General features: G+C 43.7%; 1 protein-coding gene across 7 annotated transcripts in view; it reads right to left on the bottom strand.

The window, feature by feature from the left end:
- Nucleotides 1-15,079: 15,079 nt before the first annotated feature.
- DNAAF3 (dynein axonemal assembly factor 3) overlaps nucleotides 15,080-22,767 on the bottom strand; it is a 249,240-nt gene continuing 241,552 nt past the window's right edge. For 5 of the 7 annotated variants that reach the window (XM_085616401.1, XM_085616402.1, XM_085616405.1 and 2 more), the window contains one exon: nucleotides 15,080-16,654. In XM_085616401.1, coding sequence (XP_085472527.1) covers nucleotides 16,507-16,654 — 148 coding nt within the window. In that variant the 3' untranslated portion in view covers nucleotides 15,080-16,506. The remainder of the gene's footprint in view (nucleotides 16,655-22,767) is intronic. The other 2 variants (XM_085616400.1, XM_085616403.1) reach the window with 1 other exon arrangement.

The following is a 22,767-nucleotide window of genomic DNA, read 5'->3' as shown; positions in this document are numbered from 1 at the left end:
GACCCTAAGGGGGTAACGTGACACGAGCAGCTGGGCACCCAAAGGCCTGTGTGTTAAGTGACCATACAACACACGCATCCTCTGAAGCAGTAAACGCACACAATAATGGACGCCACACAATAAGGTGAATGCAAATTAATCAGGTTTTATCTAATCAAAGGATCACACGCGGTGATCTTGGAGGGCAATGTATCTTAGCTTATACACATTCACATTTGCATTACAGTTTATCATTACCTGTACACTTTAACATGTGCATTACAGTTGTTCATGACCTGTACCCTTCAACATGTGCATTACAGTTGTTCATTACCTGTACGCTTTAACATGTGGATTACAGCCTCTCAGTACTGTTACCTCCACAACCCCTGCAGTATGAACTTCCCTAGTGCTGCGGGCCGGGGCCTGCACACGTGGCGCTACGGGTGTCTACGAAGAAACAAAGGCACATGAGCATAACTTACGGTCGTATAATGCCTGCCTAGCACCCTGAGCATAAGCGTGGTGGGCACAGTAAGCGCCTTGCACTTGGGACCTTCACTGGCGAAAGGAGCGCTCGTGGGTGGGTGAATACACAGGAATGATTAGCGCTACTGAGACATAGAACGCATTGAGAACTGTTGAATACAATGGAACGATCAGCGCTACTCTAACATAGAACGCATTGAGCACTGGTAACTACACTTGAGCGATCAGCGCTACTCTAACATAGAACGCATTGAGCATTGGTAAATACAATTGAGCGATCAGCGCTACTCTGACATAGAACGCATTGAGCATTGGTAAATACAATTGGACGATCAGCGCTACTCTAACATAGAACGCATTGAGCACTGGTAACTACACTTGAGCGATCAGCGCTACTCTAACATAGAACGCATTGAGCACTGGTAACTACACTTGAGCGATCAGCGCTACTCTAACATAGAACGCATTGAGCATTGGTAAATACAATTGAGCGATCAGCGCTACGGGGACATAGAACGCTTTGAACACTGTTGAGTACAATGGAACGATCAGCGCTACGGGGACATAGAACGCTTTGAACACTGTTGAGTACGGCGAACGGCAGTCCCCAGGAGAGGGTAATCCCACGGAGGGGAGGCTCACAATTACGGCGGGAAATCCCACGGAGGGGGGAAAGTCACAGTTCCTGCATGCGGTGTCGTTCCCACCTGGCAGGGGGCGTACCGGGCCTTCCCACGACTCCCGGGGAGCAGGGGGGGGCGAGTCTCAGGCCGCCACACGGCCACGCTACCTCCCAGCCCCCGGGGGGTTACCTTGATCTCGTCGCTCGGTTCCGCTCCGGGTCCTCCTTCCGACGCGCACAACGGCGCGGGACACTCCCGGACACTCGCTTTTCCTTCGGACGCTGCGACGGCAGCGGCGGGGCCCCGGGCTTCTCCGCGGGCTCCGACTTGACACTGACACTTCCCTGAGGCCTACAGGCCGCGGCGGTGATCGCGTTGCAGGTCCTGGCACCCGGGGGGGCACAAATTAAGCGGGAGCTCGGCCAGCTCCGCGCTCGACAGCAGATCTGCACAGGGGGTCACAGGTCAGGTCTGGCATGAAGTTTCAGGATGGTACTTCTGCAGTTTCAAAAGTCAGTCTTTGTGGCGCAGATGATAATGGCGCCCTTGGGGTTCTGTTCCTTGGGGGGTAGGGGATGAGTTGGCGACTAGGTCCTTCCTAGTCAGGCTGGGCAGAGGTTCCCTGGGTCCTCCTACTACTGGGCAAGATCAGTGGGTTTCACAGGATCCCTCACTCACTTAAGAGGCAGCACCTAAGCCCTGTCACTCTCAGAGGCATAAGTCCCTGGCTAGGCCCTACCGCCTACACTCCTGCGTGGATTCTCCAGCTCTGCTTCACCCCAACTGGCTTACTAACTACAAAAAGTTCCCTCCCTCACTTATGTATCCCTAGGTCAGGTGACCTCTAGCCAAGGCGGCAAAAGTAAAAACCACACCTCCCTTCTAGAAGGTTCCAGCACATTCCAGGAGCTTCCCCATACTACCTAAGGGACAAAAAAGGCGGGCTGGTGTTGCAACATTGTTGTGGGGTTCCAGCCAGCTCCTGGCAGCTAGGGTGCTACTATGAAAGACCACTCTGCAGTAGCAGGGGTCTGTGGCAGCCATCTTGGGAGCAGGGAGCACCTGCACCTTAACACTGGTTGGCAATGAAAAGGCGCCCGGAGACCTAAGTCCAACATCAAAAATGTGGGGTGGAAAAAATGAGGCACGATCAAAAATAAATGGGGAGACTACCCTAAGGCTGACAGGTCCAACAAAGTGTAAAATTAAATAAAACCACAACCTTGAGCTTTGTGCATCGCCGAGTTGGCGATGCAGCGAGTGCAAGGTAAGTGGTCTTATTTTTTATTTTATTTATTTTTACTTCTGTTGTTTGCCGACTTACCCGACCCCCACCCCTGCCCTGCCTCACCACTCTAACCTATGCCAGCCGCCACTGTCTTCTTGATAGGGTGCCTGGAACTCTTTAACAACCCTCAGAGTATCAGCTCGCCAACCAAAACTTGCTTTAAAACTGAATTCCTTACAATGGTAATGAGGAGAGCCCCCCTGCCCCCGCCCCGTTGGCAAACTTCATTGCCTCCCAGTGTTTTGGCGATAACCAAGACGCAGGATAGTGAGTCAAATAGTCCAGAAAATGAAAGAGAAGCCGGGATTCAGATTCACATGCTCCGATCCCGATCGCGTTGTTTAGTCTGTAAGCACTACTTTTATTAATGAGTTTCGCATTATTAAAGCACCACGGTGTGCATGTGTGGCGGCACTTCACCCATGAGGTACGTGCCAAGCAATTGTTGACACAATCCACACTGCGTCTTTTTCAATATATTTATTACGAAGTGCAGGACCTTTCCAAGGGATTTTGCACACTCACTCATTCACTCCAAAAATAAAACGTGTAGGTAAAAAAGAAATTGTCATTTACAACATCAATAGCTCTAACTCACAAATGCGAGGCCTATTTGCATTGCAAATGCTTGTTTAAGATTGCTGAGAAGATCTTCCCTAGTTCTATGCATAAATACCTTCATGGCCTGGTTTTAAAAGTTTCACTAAATTATTCACCTGTTGCTGCATGATGCACTGCTGGAGTTTAGATTATTTAAATGTTTAAATTAACTTTTTGCCGGATTTTCAAATTTTGTAATGTGATTGCTACTTGCTGTTGCAATATGTTTAAATGAAAATGTGTTCTCTTTTAAGTTTTTTAAATCGAATAAAGATTTGTTTGATTGACTGCAGTGAAGAATACTTTCACACAACCTACCCAGAGGTGATTGTAACTAACCACTTAGGCCTAAAAAGCATCCCTCACAAATTCCTGAAACGATCATTGTGGTTAGAGCTCTTGTTGGCTACGCCATATCACTGCACCATGTACCACAGAAATTCCAGTTTGTCGTGCTTCTGATGGAAGAGGGAGCAGTATCAGACTACAGGAGGTAGCCCATATACCCTAAAGAGACTAGGGTAATCATCTATAACATACAACAATGTCTCAAAAGGGTTATAATTGAAGGTCAGTTACATGTAGCACAATTAGTTGCTGAGAATAGAATCAAAAGGGGAGAAAACCAGGGAGACAAATTTCTTTTGTAACATAAATTGTATTTGAGTGAATATACATATTTTACATATTTAGCTTCATATAGTCAAACATATGGAAGGGTGACATTGCGTTACATTGAATTACATGCCATCGAATGGCATTCTCCCCTTTCGATTCCATTCTCAGCAACTAATTGTGCTCCGATGGAAGAGGAGCAGGCTGGAAAGCATAGCAAAGACTGAATTGCCTAGGACACACCAAAGTATCTTTTAGAGAATCTCTCTTTTTTCGGTACTGCATGGAACGGAGGACTCAACATTTGAAGGCAACTTGAGTCCCAAAAATGTCTACTTGAGGCAATCCCAAAATAACAAAAACCATGAACACAACTTCTGTCTAAATCTTCTATCTGTGACAAAATGAGATCTTTGCTGAGAAGACCCTTCTTGGTGTGGCAGAAGCTGGAAAGCTAACAGAGTCATTCATCTGTTGATGGCCCACAAGCACAGGTATACTGATGCAAATGGGGCATGAACCCACTTCTCCCACCATGTTGACACAAAACATGGGGTAGATTTGGTCACCCTCTGAACCTGCTCTCCACCAATCCCGAGACAAAAAGATGCAGGAACCAACTCTCTTTGAACTCTCACAGACTGATATGACTATTGTAGCCAGATGTACTACAAATAGCACACTTACTTTTTGCTAATGTACTATCACCAACCTGTCTACTGGCACCAGTCGAGGTGAGGGGGGGTGCGGGTTCAATGGCCTGCGGAAATGAATAATAATTAGGCATGAAACAATTTGAAACCCCACCCCCCTTGTGATTGGTTACAAACCTAGAGATGGTAGCCTGCAAGCAACAGCAGACCTTCATCTCATTATTTGTATTCAGAAATGGCAAACTTTGTTTTTTAAAGGAGCCACTGCTGCTCTAAAAATGTTACGGTTCCTATTTGGTAAAATAATGAGGGAGAGCAGGCACTGGTCCTTGGACCACTGACTGTTCCCTTAGAGGCTACCAACATGATTTTCACCTTTGGGCATCAGGTACCAGCCTCTTTGAGAAGTCATTGTCGATGATGTGTGACCTTAACTGCAGTTGCAAACCATTGACATGCACCATACCGGATCACAATTTGGAAGGAATTATCCTTTCATGTTTATTCAGAAGTAGGATTCAGTGTGGGTCGCAATTTTTTTTATCAGTTGGCTTGTATAATGGGTTTTATACATTGGAAATAGCCATTTGCAGTCAGAATCACTGTGATTTTGTAAATCGCAGGGTTTGCAGTCGTAAAATTGCTTAGTGCATCTTGCTCTGCGCCCCTTTGGGTGGCCTCTTTGCATTCTTCACTGAACATCTCCAGCCCAGTAGGGATGCATCTATCACCACCACCATCTGAGGACAATGACAAACTGGAAGGATGAGTCAGCAATAAATTAAGAGGGCCATCCCACTGACTAAGGTCGGTCAGAAGAGGTAACAGGTAGCTTGATGTGCCCTGAAGAGCCCACTGAATAGAACCGATCCTCAGAGAAGTCCGAAGAACCAAGAAAACCCAAGCATCACCAGCCCCAACTGGCAAAGAATTACCTTTGCTGTTTGAGACAAAGAAACAGACCCACCACTGAATCTTTCCCACTCTCTATTTGAAGAAAAACCAATCCTTTGTTGTTTAAAACTGCACCAATATGGAATGGTTTCTTACCAGTAATCCTTATTCTCTCATCGGGGAATCTCCATTGAAATCTTAGGCACTGAATGTGTAGGGATCCCAGAGCACTTCTTTAAAATATATCTTCTTTAGTGTAGACATTCGCCTTACTTCAGGATGGCTAGGACATAAGTTATTAAAAACGTTTTGCAGCCCAATATGGAGGCTATATTGGTCAATTACTTCAATTTATATTTAAAATAGGTCAAAATATCATTAAAAACTAGGGAACATTTCATGGAGCTAAACATTTTTTTTCTTTAAAATATCCTTCATAAGCCTTTTTTTTTTTTAAAGGAAATGGATAAGAAATGGAGAAGAACGAACGGAGCATAAGCTGCAGTGCTGTAGTTATAAAAACTCACACTGCACCTTTAAGGACTCATAGTCTTCCAGTGTCCCATCATGTCCAGCAGGTTGCAGTTACCTCAGTTCTTTTTACAGAGCCAAAGAGAGTATGAAAATAGAATGTGCATCAATCATTTTAGTTTTTTCCACTGGGTAGGAGGGCAGGTTGCTTATGATTTCAATAGAGATTCCATAAGAGAGAACTAGGATTACAGGTAAGAACCCATTCCTTCTCTCTCAGGGGATCACCATTGATAATCATAGGCACTGATAGAATAGCAAGCTCATTCCTACCAACGGAGGTGGAAAAGGAAAAGGCGATCTATCTAATTAGCTAAGCAAAGAGATTCCTTAGGGAAGTGATTTTAAGCAATAGTGCCTGGTAAAAAGTGTAAACAGACCACTATGCGACTGCATTACAGATTTCTACAATAGGAATGTTCCTTATTAAAGCAGCTGTCCCTCTGGTAGAAAGAGCCTTCTGTCTACCAGCCAGGGTCTGTTTGCTTTCTAATAGCACAATAGAATGCAAAAGACTTTCCACTGTTAAGATGTGGCTAGGCCTTTACGTAAAGGGCCATAATTTATGAACAATTGCTTGGATTTTCGAATATCTTTTGTTTTGTCTTTGGAAAATGTTAAAACTCCTCTGATAACTAAAGTGGTGAGAGATCTTCCTGCACAGAAACAATCAAAAGAGAATGCAGCACACACTGAAAGAGGAAAAACGAGGAGAGATAAAGATATTTCTCCTCGTTGTGCCTCCCTCACACCTCCCCTGGGGAGGGATCAGTTTTTGGAGCGGTCTCAGATTAACGATTTCTTGTAAATCTTGGACAGTGTCAATATGCCATGGATGTTGCTGGGAACACCCCCAGCAACACCCATCGCACGCCCCTTTAATGCAGAAAACTGCATTAAAGGGGACAATATTTAAGAGGCAGCCTCAAGCCAAAAAAGTGGCTTAATGCTGCCTCATAAATATGGGGCAGGCTCCTGCGCCACAGAACATCACAAAAAGTGACTTTCCAACAGCGCAAGGGGCCCTAAGATTTTAGGCAGTTTTTGAGTCACAAAAGTGACACAAAACAATGCAAAATCACCTATTTACCTTCCAGCGTAAAACCGGTTTTAAGCTGCAAAATCACTTGAAAGGAACACAAAGCTCTGCATAGCGCTGCTTTGCTTTACTTAGCGCCAAGGGGGGTATACCATGGGGGGGAGGTGGGGGCATGGGCATTTCAATGCAACCACCCAAGGTGTCTGACGCTGTGCCCTATTTACTTAAAAAGTAGACAAGGTTTAGCATCAGATAATAGCGCCCATTTCAAATAGGCGCCGCGAAGGACTTGCATGTGTGCTGCCCTGTTTAGCACACATACAAGATGGTAAAAGTTTTAAAGTTAGTCTAAGCATAGTATTTTGTACTGGAAAGGTATAGTTCCAGTACAAAACCTAGGCTAGACTCACGCAGACCCCCTTGCACTATGGAACAAAGGTGTGTGCATGGCACATGGCAGCAGATATCTGCGCCTGCGCTAGGGAGAGAGGAGGAGAGTGCCATATTTCTGTAAATATGGCGCTCTCCTTATCTCTCCCCAAGCAGCGCAGCATTGGCAGCTTGATGATAATTTTGTAAATCTGGGCACAGGTGTGTTAACTATTTCACTCTTTGTTAAATTTCAGCAGGTCAAACTGCTGGAATTTAACAGTGGAAAAGAGTACGGTATCATCTGTACCATGCAGATTTTTGTACGGTAAGCACCAAAAGCTGCATGTTATTGCTGAGGAACTTGTAATAGGTATAATCACCGAATGTAAACTAGGCCTGGACAGGCCGGTCCTTTCTTTCTATGTGCAGAGTTTTCAGCCAGACTGGTCTTTCCTATCTTTTAATGTGTGGAGTTCTCCGCTGGAAGTGCAGAGTCTCTGCAGTTGTAAAGTTACTATTAAATCGTAGTTTGTGAATGCCAAAAAAGAGTACATTTTCACAAATGTGTAAGTTTACCTTCGTGAATCGGGCCCTTTACTCTAGATTTACACCTGTTCTTGCACTGTCACTTGTGGCACTGGCACTGCCACTAGTGGATGGAAAAAAGTGTCATCAATCTACTTTTGCAGGAGTCTGACTTGGACTAGAGGGCAGAAACTAACTATATGTTCATTTATCATTTTGCAACAGTCAATAACATTGGTGAGAAGCTCTGGCTCATCAGCTTCGTAAACATCTTGAAGGGCACCAGTTACTAGATGCCAGCTAGATGAGTTTAAGGTCTGGTTTAGGCACTGAGACTGTCTCTGTGGCTGTACTGAATGACATCAGATAGGATTACAATGATGGGATTTCCAGCTACCTCATCCTGCTGTTGAGGTTGTGCCATCCTGTTACCTCCAAATGAGGATCTTGAAAAAAAGCCTTCTTTTTATTCTGTGCCACTTGAAAGCTCGTGTTTTTAACACTACTACAAATACCGGAATAACCTACACCAATGCATCCTATGTTGACCTTTCTAAGTAATCATTTCCCAAGTTTCAAGGCATTCAATATACAGCAGCGTAACTTTTCATGTTTTATAGGTAATTTGATAGGTACTCTAAAGCACGCCCTAAACTGCACTGTTTGCCACTTTCTAGAAGGACTCATTATAAGCTTCACTGGTTTGACCACAGAGCCAATAAAGAAAAAGGTCCCAGGCTGCGTAAGTGTTCATTTTGACTCTTCCCACCTTCTATCAATCCTACGACTTAGAAAGGCTTGGTGAGGGGGGCTGGGGTGAGGGGTGTTTGCCTTCTCTTTTGCTGCTTTCTCTATTTGGAATGCACTCCGTCTTGGCCTGCACAAAACAGAGAGCCATTCTATGTTTAGAAAGGCTCATAAAATTTATCCATTTCATTGATTATTTTCACATCCTATCTGATATTAGTTTAGCGCCAAGAAACCCTAATGCGTTCGGTATACTTTACAAGTAAAAACTCAACTCATACCTTGCATGTATAGGTTTTCAATATATTTAGTGTGTGCCCTCAAGCACTAAATGCAGGGTCAGTGGTAATGTTGAAGAAATTGAGCAGAAATACGGGGTTGTAGGTCTTGTCCTTTGGTGATGGAGGTTGATCACGTGTGATAGCTCAGGTGTCTGATCCCTGATCTAAGGGTAGATTGAGGGATAGCCCAGCTATGTGAAGACTGAATATATCATTGATGTTCAAACAGAGGCATACCTCTGCTGCCTAAGCAAACACCTCTGTGATAAGTTTCTCAGAGTGCATTGCATGACGGATGTACAATCTAAAGTCTGTACACCCGCACTATCCTTGAGTCGGCATAGCATCGCTGTGTTCTACCTCTTCAAACTTTCGAAGTTTGCCAGCAAAATACTTGTGACACCTTATTCTGCTGTCAAACCAAGGGGCATACTTACAAGCCCCTATCGCCATACGAGCGTCACTTAACAACACATTCCAGCACAGAAACATTAATTCCCCTTAATGCATGCACCCTTGCATGAAGGTGTAAGGGTGCCTGCATTGGCGCTAGGCAGCTAAATTAGCACCACTGCAGGGGGAAACGCAAGGCTGCACAGTATTGTTGTAAATACAGTGCTTTCCTGCGTTTCAGAAGTGGCAGAACGCAGCATTAAGCCAAGGAGGCTAACGTCGGGCTCCGCAACTTCCTTGTAAATATGCCCCCAAGTCTGGATCTATCAAGAGCCGCATAACTTTTATATTGTTTATAAATGGTTATCAGAGCAAGAACATTGCACACAGAAAACCCTGCTTTCTACAATACTTGTTCAAGTGTTAGAATGACAAATTGGTAGCCATGTTGTCTGCTGGGGTCTCTCTTGTTCCCCATTTAAGGTTGTCCCATTCTCCACCCAGGCCAAGCTAATTGCTATAATTAGTATATCATTTTAGGAACTGCCAATACAGAGAATATGCTCATTCTCAAAGGAATTTTGGAGAGATTTGTAACAAATGTTGCCTTTTATAATGAACACTGCCCTTGCAGGGTTTATCCACAACATTGATATTCTAGTGGTTTAGTCACTTTGTGTGCTGGGGCTCCTCAGAACAGAATTGAAAGCAGCATGGTTCTTATTATAACATATGATGTTGAGAGGCACTATTTCTGTTGGAATCACCTCTTTGCAGGACATTGCACATAAGCCACACACTGTATGTGTGCTGCAGCATGAACACATACTTATATCTTTTGTGTACCATGTGTTGCAAAGTTAGTTAAATGCAGTTACCTTTTTGGGCCAGTTCTGTAGGTAGCTTTCTGTATGGCTGTAGCTCAGGCACCACATATCAGAACTGCTCAGTGTGGGGGATAAAAACAACTATTTTATTTTGATTTGATTTAGAATAGCACAGATTCCTGCCAGTAATCAACTGATTGGCATCCAAGTATTCAATGTAAGGAGGAATGAAAGATGCATTAGGAACAAACCTGGGACTTGCCAATCATGCATCCCGAAGTCAGTCACATTAACCCCTTCAGTGCCCATGACGAGCTGGACTCGTCATGGGCCGCGGTTGCGCTGTGCCCATGACGAGTCCAGCTCGTCATAGACCCCGCCCGCTAATGAAAGGCGCGGCACAGGGCGGGGAAAGGGGCGGGCACTGAAGGGGTTAACCTAGTAAGCTCAATATTCTGATACAAGTACGTGTGCGGCCTCAAAAAAGCATATGTTACAAAGTCCTGATGAGCAGACACAAATTGTACTTTTGGTCAACAGTCAGACAGAAGCTTCTTTCTGAAGATAGTTAAAAACATTTCATGAAGTCATTGGCATTCTACAGAAGACATTTGATGGGAATTGTCAAAAAGTGTCAAGACGCTAAAGTAAGTTTGTGAAAAATGACTCTAAAGTATTTTGTATAGAAATAGTGGAAGCTGTTTTTTAATGATCCCTGTCAGTAGTTTGTAAACATGTTCAAATCCCCTAAAACTCGTTCGTTGTAGCCATATGGGTCTTGACCAGAATGTTTAACATACACAATGTGCCTCTCTATTTTCTTGTATTGTCGAACAGTTCCTGCTAATTCAGTAAGACAGTACATTAAGGCAACATAAGCGTCAAAACTATGGGGATTGAGTCCACTCATCAGAATAAGTTGGCCTGATTCATGGCTAGCTCACTGCGCACCATCTGGAATCCTAAACCTCACAGGGTACCGGATTGTGTCTGCAACCTCAGAACATGACGACCCTAATTCTCCCTAGGAAATTGTAGAAACAGATCTAACATTTCATTGTTATCTCAGGTATTCCCAAAGGAGACACAAGAAGTACACACATTGGCATTTCAAACATTTTTAAGCAATTGGATTCTTGGGTAAAATATATGCGCTGCAATGATGAGTAGAAGGAAACAGAGCATTTTAACCAGCATTTCAAGAATGGTGAAAAAGATGAAGAATTCAACCATTATAATTGTTGCATTGATTATATGAATACATATAATTGTAATCTTACCTAGTACTTCCTATCCTTGAGAGCACAGGGTGAATGGGTTCTGCCAGATACCTAGGAGTGGTCTAACTCCCTATTTACATGTGTTCGTGCTTGATCTGGTAGCCAGTCTGGTATAGAATAGGCTGCCGCCCCTCTGAGGATAGTGGAGCAATTTAGCTGGGCTGGGATTCAGGGACGGGCCAACCATGACAATTCATGGAAATGCTCCTCCTCCGAACTAAGGCTCTTCCAGTTTATATAAAGAAAACTGGACTCATTCACACTATGCCTGAGTTTAGATCCTGCTGTCATTGTTGATTCTACAATTCAGAGCTGTCTCCAAACAGACAACAATATTCAAGGACAGTTTGTGCAGTGTACTTGGTCCTTGGGCAAAATGTACGATGGTATGATAATGTATCTACGAAGAAATGTACATGTTAGCAAAACTCTTTGTAAGTACACTATTACATGCAAGCACACAAGCAAAATGTGCTAAAAGTCATTGTCTAAATATATGTCAACTTCAAACATGAACATGTAGAAAATGGGAGCCTTTGTGCACAGGCCTATTTACCTCACAACAGCATTGGCTCTAAGGACACCTCCACCTCAACATTTGTAGTCTTAGCCCCACGCCTCCGCAGAAGTTCATGTCTAGTTGCACCCGTGAGCTACGGCATCACGTCGCAGAAGTATGAGTATACAGAATAGATGATTGTGATAGTCAGTCATGGTTACATGAGAGCGGGCAGTTTCCGTAAAACACGAAGCAAAGAAAACACATTTCAGATGAACCTGAAGCCTGTGCGTGCGACCTCTGAAATGCCATACCCTGTGAAATGACACAGATCATTCTCACATCACACAAAATAATGTGAAGTCACACAGATTGGGGGCGGAAAAAGTATCCATTTGTGATAAATGCTCACCACCTGAACAGAAGTATAGATGAAGAAGGAATTACAGAGAGAATGAAAACAACATTAAAAAACATAAGTAACACCACACAGGGTGGCCATGCGCTCCGTGATGGCATCATGTTTCCAATCTTGAGATTCCATTTCACTCACAAACGCGTTCTGGAAGTTGTAGACTTACTTTACAACGAAAAACGTGGGTTGACTGTATCTGACTACAAGTGACTGTTGGTTGGAAACACACCGAACAGTTGACATTAGGTTATTTGGTCACCTACCCACATAGCAAAACAGTGGTTATTACATGATCATATGCAACTATGCCTTGCAGCCTGTGTGGTCCTTGTCAACAAAAGGGTGGTTACCCCTAGGCACAAACCGACTCCAACAGTCTTGTGCCCACGGCCTCCACAGGCTCTTCAAGATGGCGGCAGGTTCACCGTATGAGGGATGTGCTGGCCTACATGCAGAGGCGTAGCTAGAGCTTGTGGCACCCGGGGCTATCCCTCAGATTGCCGCCCCTGGGGGGGGGGGGGTTGCTGGGGAAAAAAGACGCCAAGCACTTGTAAGAGGACCGAGAGACACGTAGTATTGCCGCTAATAGTTGCATCGATCATGCAAGTTACATGCACATACATGACACGGTCCAAATCTACACAGTTGAACACACCAGTGACTGGTAGTACAAAAGAGAACACACAGACTGCATGGTCTATCTGGGGACTCAGAAAAACCGCATGTGACATCCATCAGAGAGCTGCATGAACAATTACCTGGTAATCCCCTCAGCACAATGCGAACATGCACATACATGACACTGTTCAGGGATCCATCATCTACAGCTCACATTAAATGACCATTCATCATGGTCCCCCCATTAAAGCAGTGCACTTTGTGATCTGCATGGTACATGTTCTTTGCAGCAGGCATATTAACCCTCTTTGCTACCTTTCCAGGAGTCAACCCTTCCACTAGAAAAAACTCGGATCTCTGTCTAGGAAGAACATAAATCACCGAAGTTATCATGACATTTTTATTGTTTCTGAAAATTGCTGGAGGCCAGGAAGGTGGTAGCAAGTTTTTTTTAAACCTTAATATACTTGCAAACACCACGCAACCACCCGAAATAGGTACCCAGTGCGGTCACACCGTTTGCACTGCCCTAACCTGCTCAAGGTTCATGTGACCTCAGTGACAGAGTCACAGTGACTGGATCACTGTTGCTCTAGGTTGTGCTGCTTCGTAGGCCTGCCCGCAAGACTGGAGATGAACTTCAGTATGGATTGTGGTGGACAGGCCTTCAAGGTTAACTCACAATTGACACCACTAGGGTACACCTGCTTGTGCTAAGACATCAAGTCTTCTAAGGTCTAGTGGGGCTTTGTAAGGTCTAGCATGGGAATTTGCTCCCTCAGTAGAGTGGTCTGGTGGACTGGTCATGAAGGCTGAACCCAGTTCCCCAATTCCAAATTCGACAGCTCTGGCCATAGTGCCACATCCTCTCCCCCACTGAACACCATACTACCCCACTGAGAGAAACTCGCACTGCCTTCAGCTAAAACCTAATTGTGCCCGCTATAAACACATGGATGTGGCTCAATTAAAATTATGCACTTGATAAGAGTAATATGCTGCCTACAAAAAAAAAAGTAAAAGCAAACACTCATAGGGAATGCAAGATTAAGTAAAGCATGTGAAATGTAAGCAGAAACAACATGGTTACCTTATGATCTCTCACTCACTATTCAGAAATCAGCGAGTGGTTTTACCTGAAAAGTTAAGGACATGACTACAGGGCCCTGAAGGGAACCGTTTCAATGTCCATTGCTGATATCCTTAATAAAGGTAAGCAGTATGGTTTAAAAAGACCACATCCATAAACAGAGCCATGGTACACATTTTGTTTTCCAATCCATCCATCAACCAGGTATTGCAGTACCTCCAGAATGGTGCACTTCCCCACCTGGGGACAACAACGCTGTTCAAAGAAAGACGAGAAAACAAAAGTAGCGCTTCACTACAAAGTCTGTAAAGTGAGGCTGATGTGTTTGGATGTGAATAAAACCAATCTGGCCACTTTGCAACCACTCTGTCTTGCTTTATTTAGTTATGTATTTATTTTTCATATTTAAAACCTTCTATTTCTCTCCATCCCGCTGCACTTTGGAATAGAAAAATGTCAGAAAAAGGGCATTTCCCGCAAGAGTGTTTTTCTTTTTTGGATCCATTTCACAGGGAAGCAACTAAATAAAAGAAGGAAAGAGGTTGTGAACCGTTTCTTCAAGTTACGGTTTCAGTAAGTGAGGAGCAAGACAGAAAGAGAGGGAATAATATGAAGAGAGGGGGGGGGGACAGCTGCCAGCACAAACCAGCATTGGCATAGGACCTTGTAAGTGTTTAGCCATGCAACAGTTGCATAACTAAATACTTATAAGGTCCCAAAAGCGAGACCTATTGGCTATGCCAAGGGGCCATGGGGCCACGAAAGTGATCGCGATCAAACATCAGAGCGGCCGTGAAAGTGAAAGTAATCCCGGTCAAGCGCGGCGCAGGCCCGCGCACATGCACTGTAGCTCTAGGCTGGCCTGTAGCACTTTTTGGAGCCTTCTCAAAAAGTCTAGCCAGACCAGCACATGCGCTGGGTCAGGCGAGACCTAAAAAGAAGGGGACATTGCCCGAGTCCTAGTGCCGCCTGGGGTGGACCGCCCCCCCCCCCCCCCCCCCTAGCTACGCCGCTACCTACATGGAAAGTTCGAGACTTCCCGGCAGGCTGTTGCAATTAATAAGCGCTGGAATAAACAAATAAATAAATTCCCACCCAGTTTATAGCCCTGCAGAGCTAGAAAATTGTAAATACATAAATACATTCCTAACGAATCCCCGGTGGCAGTCGCAGAATGCAAAATTATGAGATGCATATTAATATCTGGTTGAAATGAAAACCGGATCAGTGCTTCAGTGGCATCCTTAAATTATGTATTTGCATCTCAAATCAGTAAAAAAAAAAGCGGGAGTTTGGGAGAGAAGGGTCAGCAAAGGCAAGAGGAGGGCACAACTGGGTATGAATTTAGGGGTGCAGTGGTGGGGGCGGGCAATCTTTAACTGACTGGCCACTTCTTTTAACCGTCCCCTCCCACTCTTTGCATGCAAAGATCTTTTAAAAAAAATAATCAACAAAATATTCATTACTAAGAGAGACTGTATTGACCAAACACTCTGTTTTTGCAATATTTATACTTTGATTTTATGAACTGATTAACAATTTAACTCAATTTAATAAAAGTTAACATTTTCACATTTTTCCCCTACCTTTCTTGCTCATTCTTTTTTTCCCCCCACAAGTCTTCCATTTCCACTAATTCCATTCCCTCTTCAATCTTCATATATTAATAATAATACACATGGAACATATATTTAGCATTGTAAACAGAATTGCATCCTGACGCTTCAGAATAGGTATTACTACATCCTGACTGACCAGAAGTGGTTAATTGAACTCATGAAGTATAAAATGCTCTGCCGGTAATCTCACTCAGCAGTCTCGAGACACATTACTGTGGTGGACGCTGAACTGACTGTGCTAACTTAGCAAGTTTTGCTTATTTTTCTTCTCCTTGACCCGCTTTTTATAGTTTTTCCTTCCTGTTTCTCTTTCTGCAAACTAATAAAAAGATAACTAAAAATAAGCAGGCAGAGGTTTGTCAGCAGAAGAAAAGAGTCCACGCATCACTGGACATGTCCCAAAAACGGTACATCGCACAACAAGCTCTGGATGAAATACCACAGAACTGTTATCCCCGATAAATAAATAAAACCTGCTCTAAGAGCACTCTATGAACACTATAACCCCGATTCACAATGGTATTTGTGCACCTAAGTTCAACGCAGTGTTGTAGGTCGCGGTTTCGAGTGCCACTGCATCGTGTGGCACTGTATGGCTAAAACGTGGTTCATGACTTCGCCTAGGAGAGAATGGGACAGGCTTTACCAACTTTCCACGTTTTCCTATTTTTTAATGTATTAAATGAATTTACCTTTACCCTATGTTTTTTGATTATCCCTTGGCCCTAACCTATTTATGTTATTTACTTTTAATAATGTAATGTTGCACGACGTAGAGGTGTTGATGTAGTGCCTCAGGATGTAGTAGCCATATTGTAGTGGGGCTATAAAGTGTGCAAGTCACAGCATTTGCGCAGGAAAAATCCTATCCCTGGTTTGGTGGAAATCTATTACAGTGGGAGCTTATAGGGGCGTTTGTGGGTGAGTTGGCTTCCACTCACACGTTAAGGGGCATTCACCAAATATTTGTAGGTAGTTTCCCACTTGAACAAGTCTTGGAAAACAGGCAAGTTCATCTCCAGAGAACCTGAAAATAAGAGAGCAGTCTGCTCAGAAACTGGAAGCATTACAGTTCTCATGATGAATGTCCCATAAGGCACCCCATCTTTCATGTCCTTATACTTTCACATCACTGCTCATCCTGGAGCTCGAAGCGGCCAAAGGCATCTTTCTCACAGTCAACTGTCCCAAAAGGACAGAACCCTGCTTCCTTAGCGAGTTCAGTGACGCGCACCACAAAGTTGCCTATCTGCTCCTTGCGAAGGTCCACCATGTACCTGGAGAATTGAGAAAAAGAATGAGACTGCTTAAGACCATTCAGACACCTTCCCTAAAAAAACAGAAAAGTGATTTCAGGATCTTTTCCATAACTGCAGAAAGAAAAGTTACCAACTCCTAACAGTAGCTTTGCAGTTTAAAATGGCGATACCCTAGGATGCTTTACACATTTCACCCATCCCACAGTTGAACTGAAACGTGCATTGTGCTTCATTCTCAAATGTTTTCTTTGAATGCATCATCAACAATGGTTGTGCTTGTGATGAGACCCCAGAAGGATGTCGGCCAGTATTCCAGTGCCTCGTCTTTAGACTTGTCGCTGCACGACAAACCCTCATTCATGAGGCCTCTTATCCCGGGGAGACAGGGTGCTTCCCATGTGAAAGGAGCCTGCCTTCAAACTGCTCAACTACTTTTACAGGGAGCAACTGTTTTCTTTTTTGCAGAACGAATTGTTATAGATGTCCATGCTTTGCATAGAGTAGATGAAGGTGCATGCTTAATGTACGAGCAGGGCAAATGTAATGTATGAGTACAGTAAAATACATGCTGCTTCCGCCTTGAATCGGTGTCAGCACAGTAGTGCCTCGCAAAGGTGTATATGGCACGCCAATGTGCCGCTGTGCATATCTTGGAGAATGGTGTTAATCATGGACGATTCTTGCCCTTCAGCCTAAGTGGAGAGTGCTCTAGATTATTTCTGACATGGCTGTGCTGTATTCTTGTACCATGTTGGATACAAGGCCCACTCTCTCTATGCACACCAGCTTTACTGATTGGAATTCTCTTGTTTTTATTTAGATACAATACAAACAAATGTTTAGATTCCCTACACTGCTTGAACTTACCTAGTTTGTATACAACTGCTTTACGGATATATAGTATAGAAATTACTATGTGCACCTATAAGTCATCACGCTGGGGTTACAATGGGAAAGCCAAAGGGCGCTAGCTATTGTCTTTACCAATGCTTGTTGCCACTGGGGCGTGGATTTGTGATGACTTTTCATGAGAGAATTTGAATTTGAGAGAATTTACCACCTGTTATGAAATGAGCACTAGATCTTCCCAGAGCACCACCTGCGTGTCATCATTCCTGGAGTGACGTCATAGAATGTGACGTTGGAAGCTAGAAGAGTGCGAGGTAGCCTAAGGCACTCCCATCACTGTTGGAGATTGTGATGTCTGGCAGCCACTGTCTTCAAGAAGGATCCCATTCTTGCCTATGGGGGAAATGCCCAAGGACCTACAAGGATTCACAGAAAGGATTTATCTGTGCTGGTATTAGATGTGTTCATTTAAAATCCCATATTTGGCAATCATTATACCATCAGGACTGTGTAGTTCTGCCTTTTCTGAGAGGCATTTATTTCTGACCAGCTGGCAGTGTAAGTAAAGATGCACACGTGAAAACAGAGAATGCAAAAACATCTTTTGTACAAATATATTCGTTTGATTTTGAAGCTTGTGAAGGTATTTAACTGTGCATACAGGTCCACGGTGCTGAGTGTAGTAGGGTCTTTGGGAGGAAATCATGTGTGGTTTATACTTTGGGTGATGGTTATAAGCATCGCTCGTGTGAACGCCTTTCTGCCATGTCTGAAGAGTTGTTGCTCTTCATGTTGTACTTGTCAACTGTGTTTCACTCCTCTTGGTATCTCCTCCATTCTACAGATGGTGATCTTCCAAGGTACACGGAAGTGGCTGTTTTCGGGGGCCACACCAAAGAGCCCTTCTCATTTTTAGTAGCTCTATGGTGTTTATAAGGTTCATTGTCACAGCCGTCTGTAGACTCCTCTTGATGGTATTTTGGTTAAGCCATCTTGGCCTTGAGTTCAGCACAAGATGCCACATTGAGTAGCAGATGCCAAGGTAGGCTCTGGACACACAATCCTAGATCTATGGAAACCATAAGTTACACAGGAAGGACAACATTTAGGGTCTCCAAATTAAGAGTTGCCTGCCAGCCCAGTAGACATCTCATAACACTGGCAGAAATCACAGTCACGGCAGTTCCTTTTAATGTATTAAAAGTTTGAAAGACAGTACTGGTACTGTCCATCAATTTTTAACATGTTTTTGTATTTTCAAAAACCAAACCCCAAAGCATCATTTTGTTTTTAAAAATACAAAAATGAATGATCCTAAAAATCACCTTGGGAGCGGTCTCCCGTGGTGTGGGGGTCATTTTGCATTTTTCACTGCAAAATTACCTGGTGGTTAAGGGCAGTGAAAACTGGCCATTCGACCACCCACTCTAAATCGGGTGGGCTATCAAATTGCCAATCCCCGGACGGCCCTTACTCCACGGGCCAACAGAGGAGTATGTCAGCGACATGCGGACTGATCTGTAAATCAGGTGGGTGGACCTTCAAATTCGTGAAGAGAGGGTACCCTGTTGCTGTTGCAACAGGGTACCCTCTCAGCCAAACTCTAAACAGAGTTTTTTTTACCCATAACCCAAAAACAAATTTGTTTTTGAACCTGAAAGTGCACAATGTTATAAACCTTCTAAAAGGGCGTTTTTCGATGTCAATTTCTTAAACAACTGCCCCAAATAACAAGGATGAGATCAGTCTCGGCCATTGATAATTTATCTATTTATTTTTTATAGCAAGGGCATTAGCCAATAGAATGTGAGAGCACATTTCATTGAAGGGATGGAGGAGGGCAAATTTGCTTTTCAATAAGTTAAATCATTATATAACATTTACATACATTTGGTTATCACCAAGCTTATAATGGTGCTAGCTAAAATAATAAACAACCAGAACCTCCAACAGAACACAGACACTCTGGTCTGCAACAAAATTGAATGGACTGGGAGCAGGACGACTCAGACGATGTGGGGAAACCCGATACAAACACTTCGACGTGAACTTTCAAACTATTGCTGTGCCTTTACTTACGCTGGCCCGTCTCTACTGAATATCTGAAGGTAACGTGAAATATTGAAATATATTCATCTGAATTACGCTTTTACAGGACTTTGGAATTGGCAATACTTAGAGGAATTGAAGAACCGTGGCAGTAATCTGGTGTGCTGTACCGTGTTCTACAATCATTGGTATAACTTTACAGTGCCCTGAAGAAGCCCTTGTTGTAGGGCAAAGTGTGTTGGCTGGCAGCGCCCATATGATATATACGAATTTGAAATAAGGAATCCCCTGTTCGCATTGGGAACCGTGGACTGAAAACATTGAAATGTGGACTCTTCGTTTGTGATCATATTGCCTCTCATCTTGTTGGGTGTAAGGGTTACCTGATCCCAGCAGCGCTGAGAGGCCATATTAATGGCAATATAGTGCTATAGAAATCTCTGATAAAATAAGATAACATTACATAACGTGTCAAGAGGTAGTCATTGGTTTCAGGAGTATATTTTTCTGAGTATTCATTCAGATTAAGAGTAAACAGTTGAGTTTAAATTCAGTAGAGGATCATGATGTGTCCAGCCGGTTTAGGAGTGAGAGGTCCTCATTACAAGGCTGTTCAAATTTGGTGCAAGGATACTAAGATTCCGACAATCACACGTTTTCTCCCTGGAATGCAGAATAACATATGTAACCCAAGTTACCAGGTCCTTTTTGGTGTGTTTTTCCCCCTATTATGATGAGAAAACTGCAGACATTGTCAGCGGGACATGTGGGTTGGGGTGTTGAGATGGGTGGGCAGGGTGGGTTTGTGCGTGTTTTGGGGGGAGCACGGCCTGCTCCATCAAGTACTGCTACAAGGGTTGGATGAGTGCCTGGCTGGGGTGCTGCCCATAGCCCCCTGCCCCTACAGCTGTAAAAACTGGCCTAGAGTTTCTGGGCATGGAATTATAGAGTTTGGAGATTGCAGACCTGATAAATCCAAACCCACAGAGACTTAGTTGTGGCTGGTAAAACTTAACTTGAGTGATTGCTATGGGCATGGCCACTGGAATTATGCAATTATGCGGCTGTGGCATATTTTCCATAAATATGGATGTGCTACATTTGACACATAATTCATCATCTACTGCATAATCTGCAGATTTAAAAAAAAAACATAGTTGTTTCTAGGTCAAACGGATCAAAAGTTACTAATAGCGTGGTGGCACGCGTTCCAGTGTAATGGAAAACCCTTTGCAATGGTTGACTGGTCATCTTTCAACTGCTTATTGCTGTATTTGTGACTTAAATTGTTAGGAACAAGGTGAGATCTTTGCCCAGACAATATTACCATGTGTAAAAATGGCAAAATAATGAACTAATGCTATCACAAAACGTGCCACATTATGCCACATAATTTGCCGTTTCTTGCAGCATAGCTTAGTCAACACTGCCACATAAATTGGCCTTCTTTGCCGCACAATTCCAGTGACCCTGACTATGGGTGAAATTCCTTAACTCCCAATAAGGGCTCAAACGTTTTGTCAGTCGAGATTTGAAGATTCTCCATAAAAAACGCAATGGGGAAAAAAGAAGCGATATAAAGATGGTGCATTGTTCAAAGTGGTGGAGGTCATTGTGGATTTAGATCTTACACATCACTATTGTCTACGCAGACAAAACAAGCATTTGCAATGCAATAGGTCTCGCATTTACGAGAGTTTGAGCTATTGGCATTGTAAATGACAATGCCTTTTATTTATGCTTTGTTTTTAAAACAGATAACTAAAAGGCATTGTCATTTACAATGCCAATAGCTTAAACTCTCACTAATGCGAGACCCATTGTATTGCAAATGCGCTCGTGCTATAAAAATAAAAAAATCGTTACGAGGGAGCATTTCCAGAAGGCAGGACAAAGCTATTTGAGAAAATAGCGCTTGGAGGCTGTAATTAAAGCCTACCGAGTAACAACACACGTAACAGAAGGTGTCGCCATGGGAGGTTAAAAAATAAGACAGGCAGTACTAAGGAGGAACTACTAAGCCTATTGACCAATGAACAGTCACAGTTTACCGTAGCCAATGACACAAGCCAATGATAAATGAGGGCAGAGAGTGGGCGGAGCTTCAAGTTCCTACCTGAATACAGCATGCCTCGCAGAGCAGTGCATACGCTGCCCAGGCTCGACCTAAAAAACACAATTCTACAGTCCTTCTTTGTTCCTGCGCTAGATGTACGAGGCAGAGCCATGTGCAGAAAACGGTTTCCCAAACCTTGAGGCTTGGTGTTACAAAACCCAGAGTAGAACTCAAAGGAGACAAAGAGACAGCAGAAACAAAAATATGATCAACAATTAAGATGTCAACACAACAATCCATGGCAATTTGACTTGAAACCGAAATCGGTGTTAAGGACTCCTTGGAACCATATGCAGACTGAAGACCTTCGTGAACATCTAGCAAAATGAAGCACTACATGAATAAAACAAATGAACCACCCAGGATCTCTTTTGACCCCACACGGGATAGGACGGTACTACACACACACCACTCCAATAGAATCATAGGGCTGCCAGGTCAGAGGCAAGCCTCTGAGACTTTCTTGCACAATAAATGTGACCAGGATAAGAAGAACAGGCTGTGGGGATCTCTTTTTCACAAGTGAAGCAAACCACAAAGATAATGCTGGAGAATTCTAAGCGCACTAATAATGAATTTCCCTGCAGGTAAGGCTGGAGCTTCCTGCATAGAACAGCTGAATATAACACGATTCAATCAAGCATGCTGTTGAGTCACTGAGTGACTCACAAACTTGCTGCATAATTAAGTATTAGTTCCATATAATTGGTCAAAGTTGTAACTGAATGCTTATTTTCCAAGGCTCAGGTCTTTATTGGCGCATTAGAGTGCTAGCGACAGGCAAATAAATGGGCAACCTTGGAAATGCCCAAAGGACCCTCCTGGAGTAAAATAGGATCTGCTAATGGTCACAGGCAGGAGTCAGCTGGGCCTGTGGTGCCATAACAGTCCAGTAGAATTCAGTGGGGCCTATAAGGGCAAGCAGGGCCTACTGTGTATGTCTGGACCTGCTCCTTAGAAGGTGGAGGTACAGCACAAGCGCAGACATAAAGAGTTCCTGTGATGAGCATGTGCAGCACTAGGAAACAATAACACCAAATTACTGTGCAGGTTTTGTGTCCATGTCTGGTAAAGCAGACTTTCTCTCACCTGTATCGCCACACTTGAATGAAAATAT

Source organism: Triturus cristatus, chromosome 7 (genome assembly GCF_964204655.1).
Source record: "Triturus cristatus chromosome 7, aTriCri1.1, whole genome shotgun sequence".
In the NCBI taxonomy this organism is placed as follows: domain Eukaryota; kingdom Metazoa; phylum Chordata; class Amphibia; order Caudata; family Salamandridae; genus Triturus; species Triturus cristatus.
Note: the sequence above shows the minus strand (reverse complement) of the source record. Positions and strands in the feature narration are given on the sequence as shown.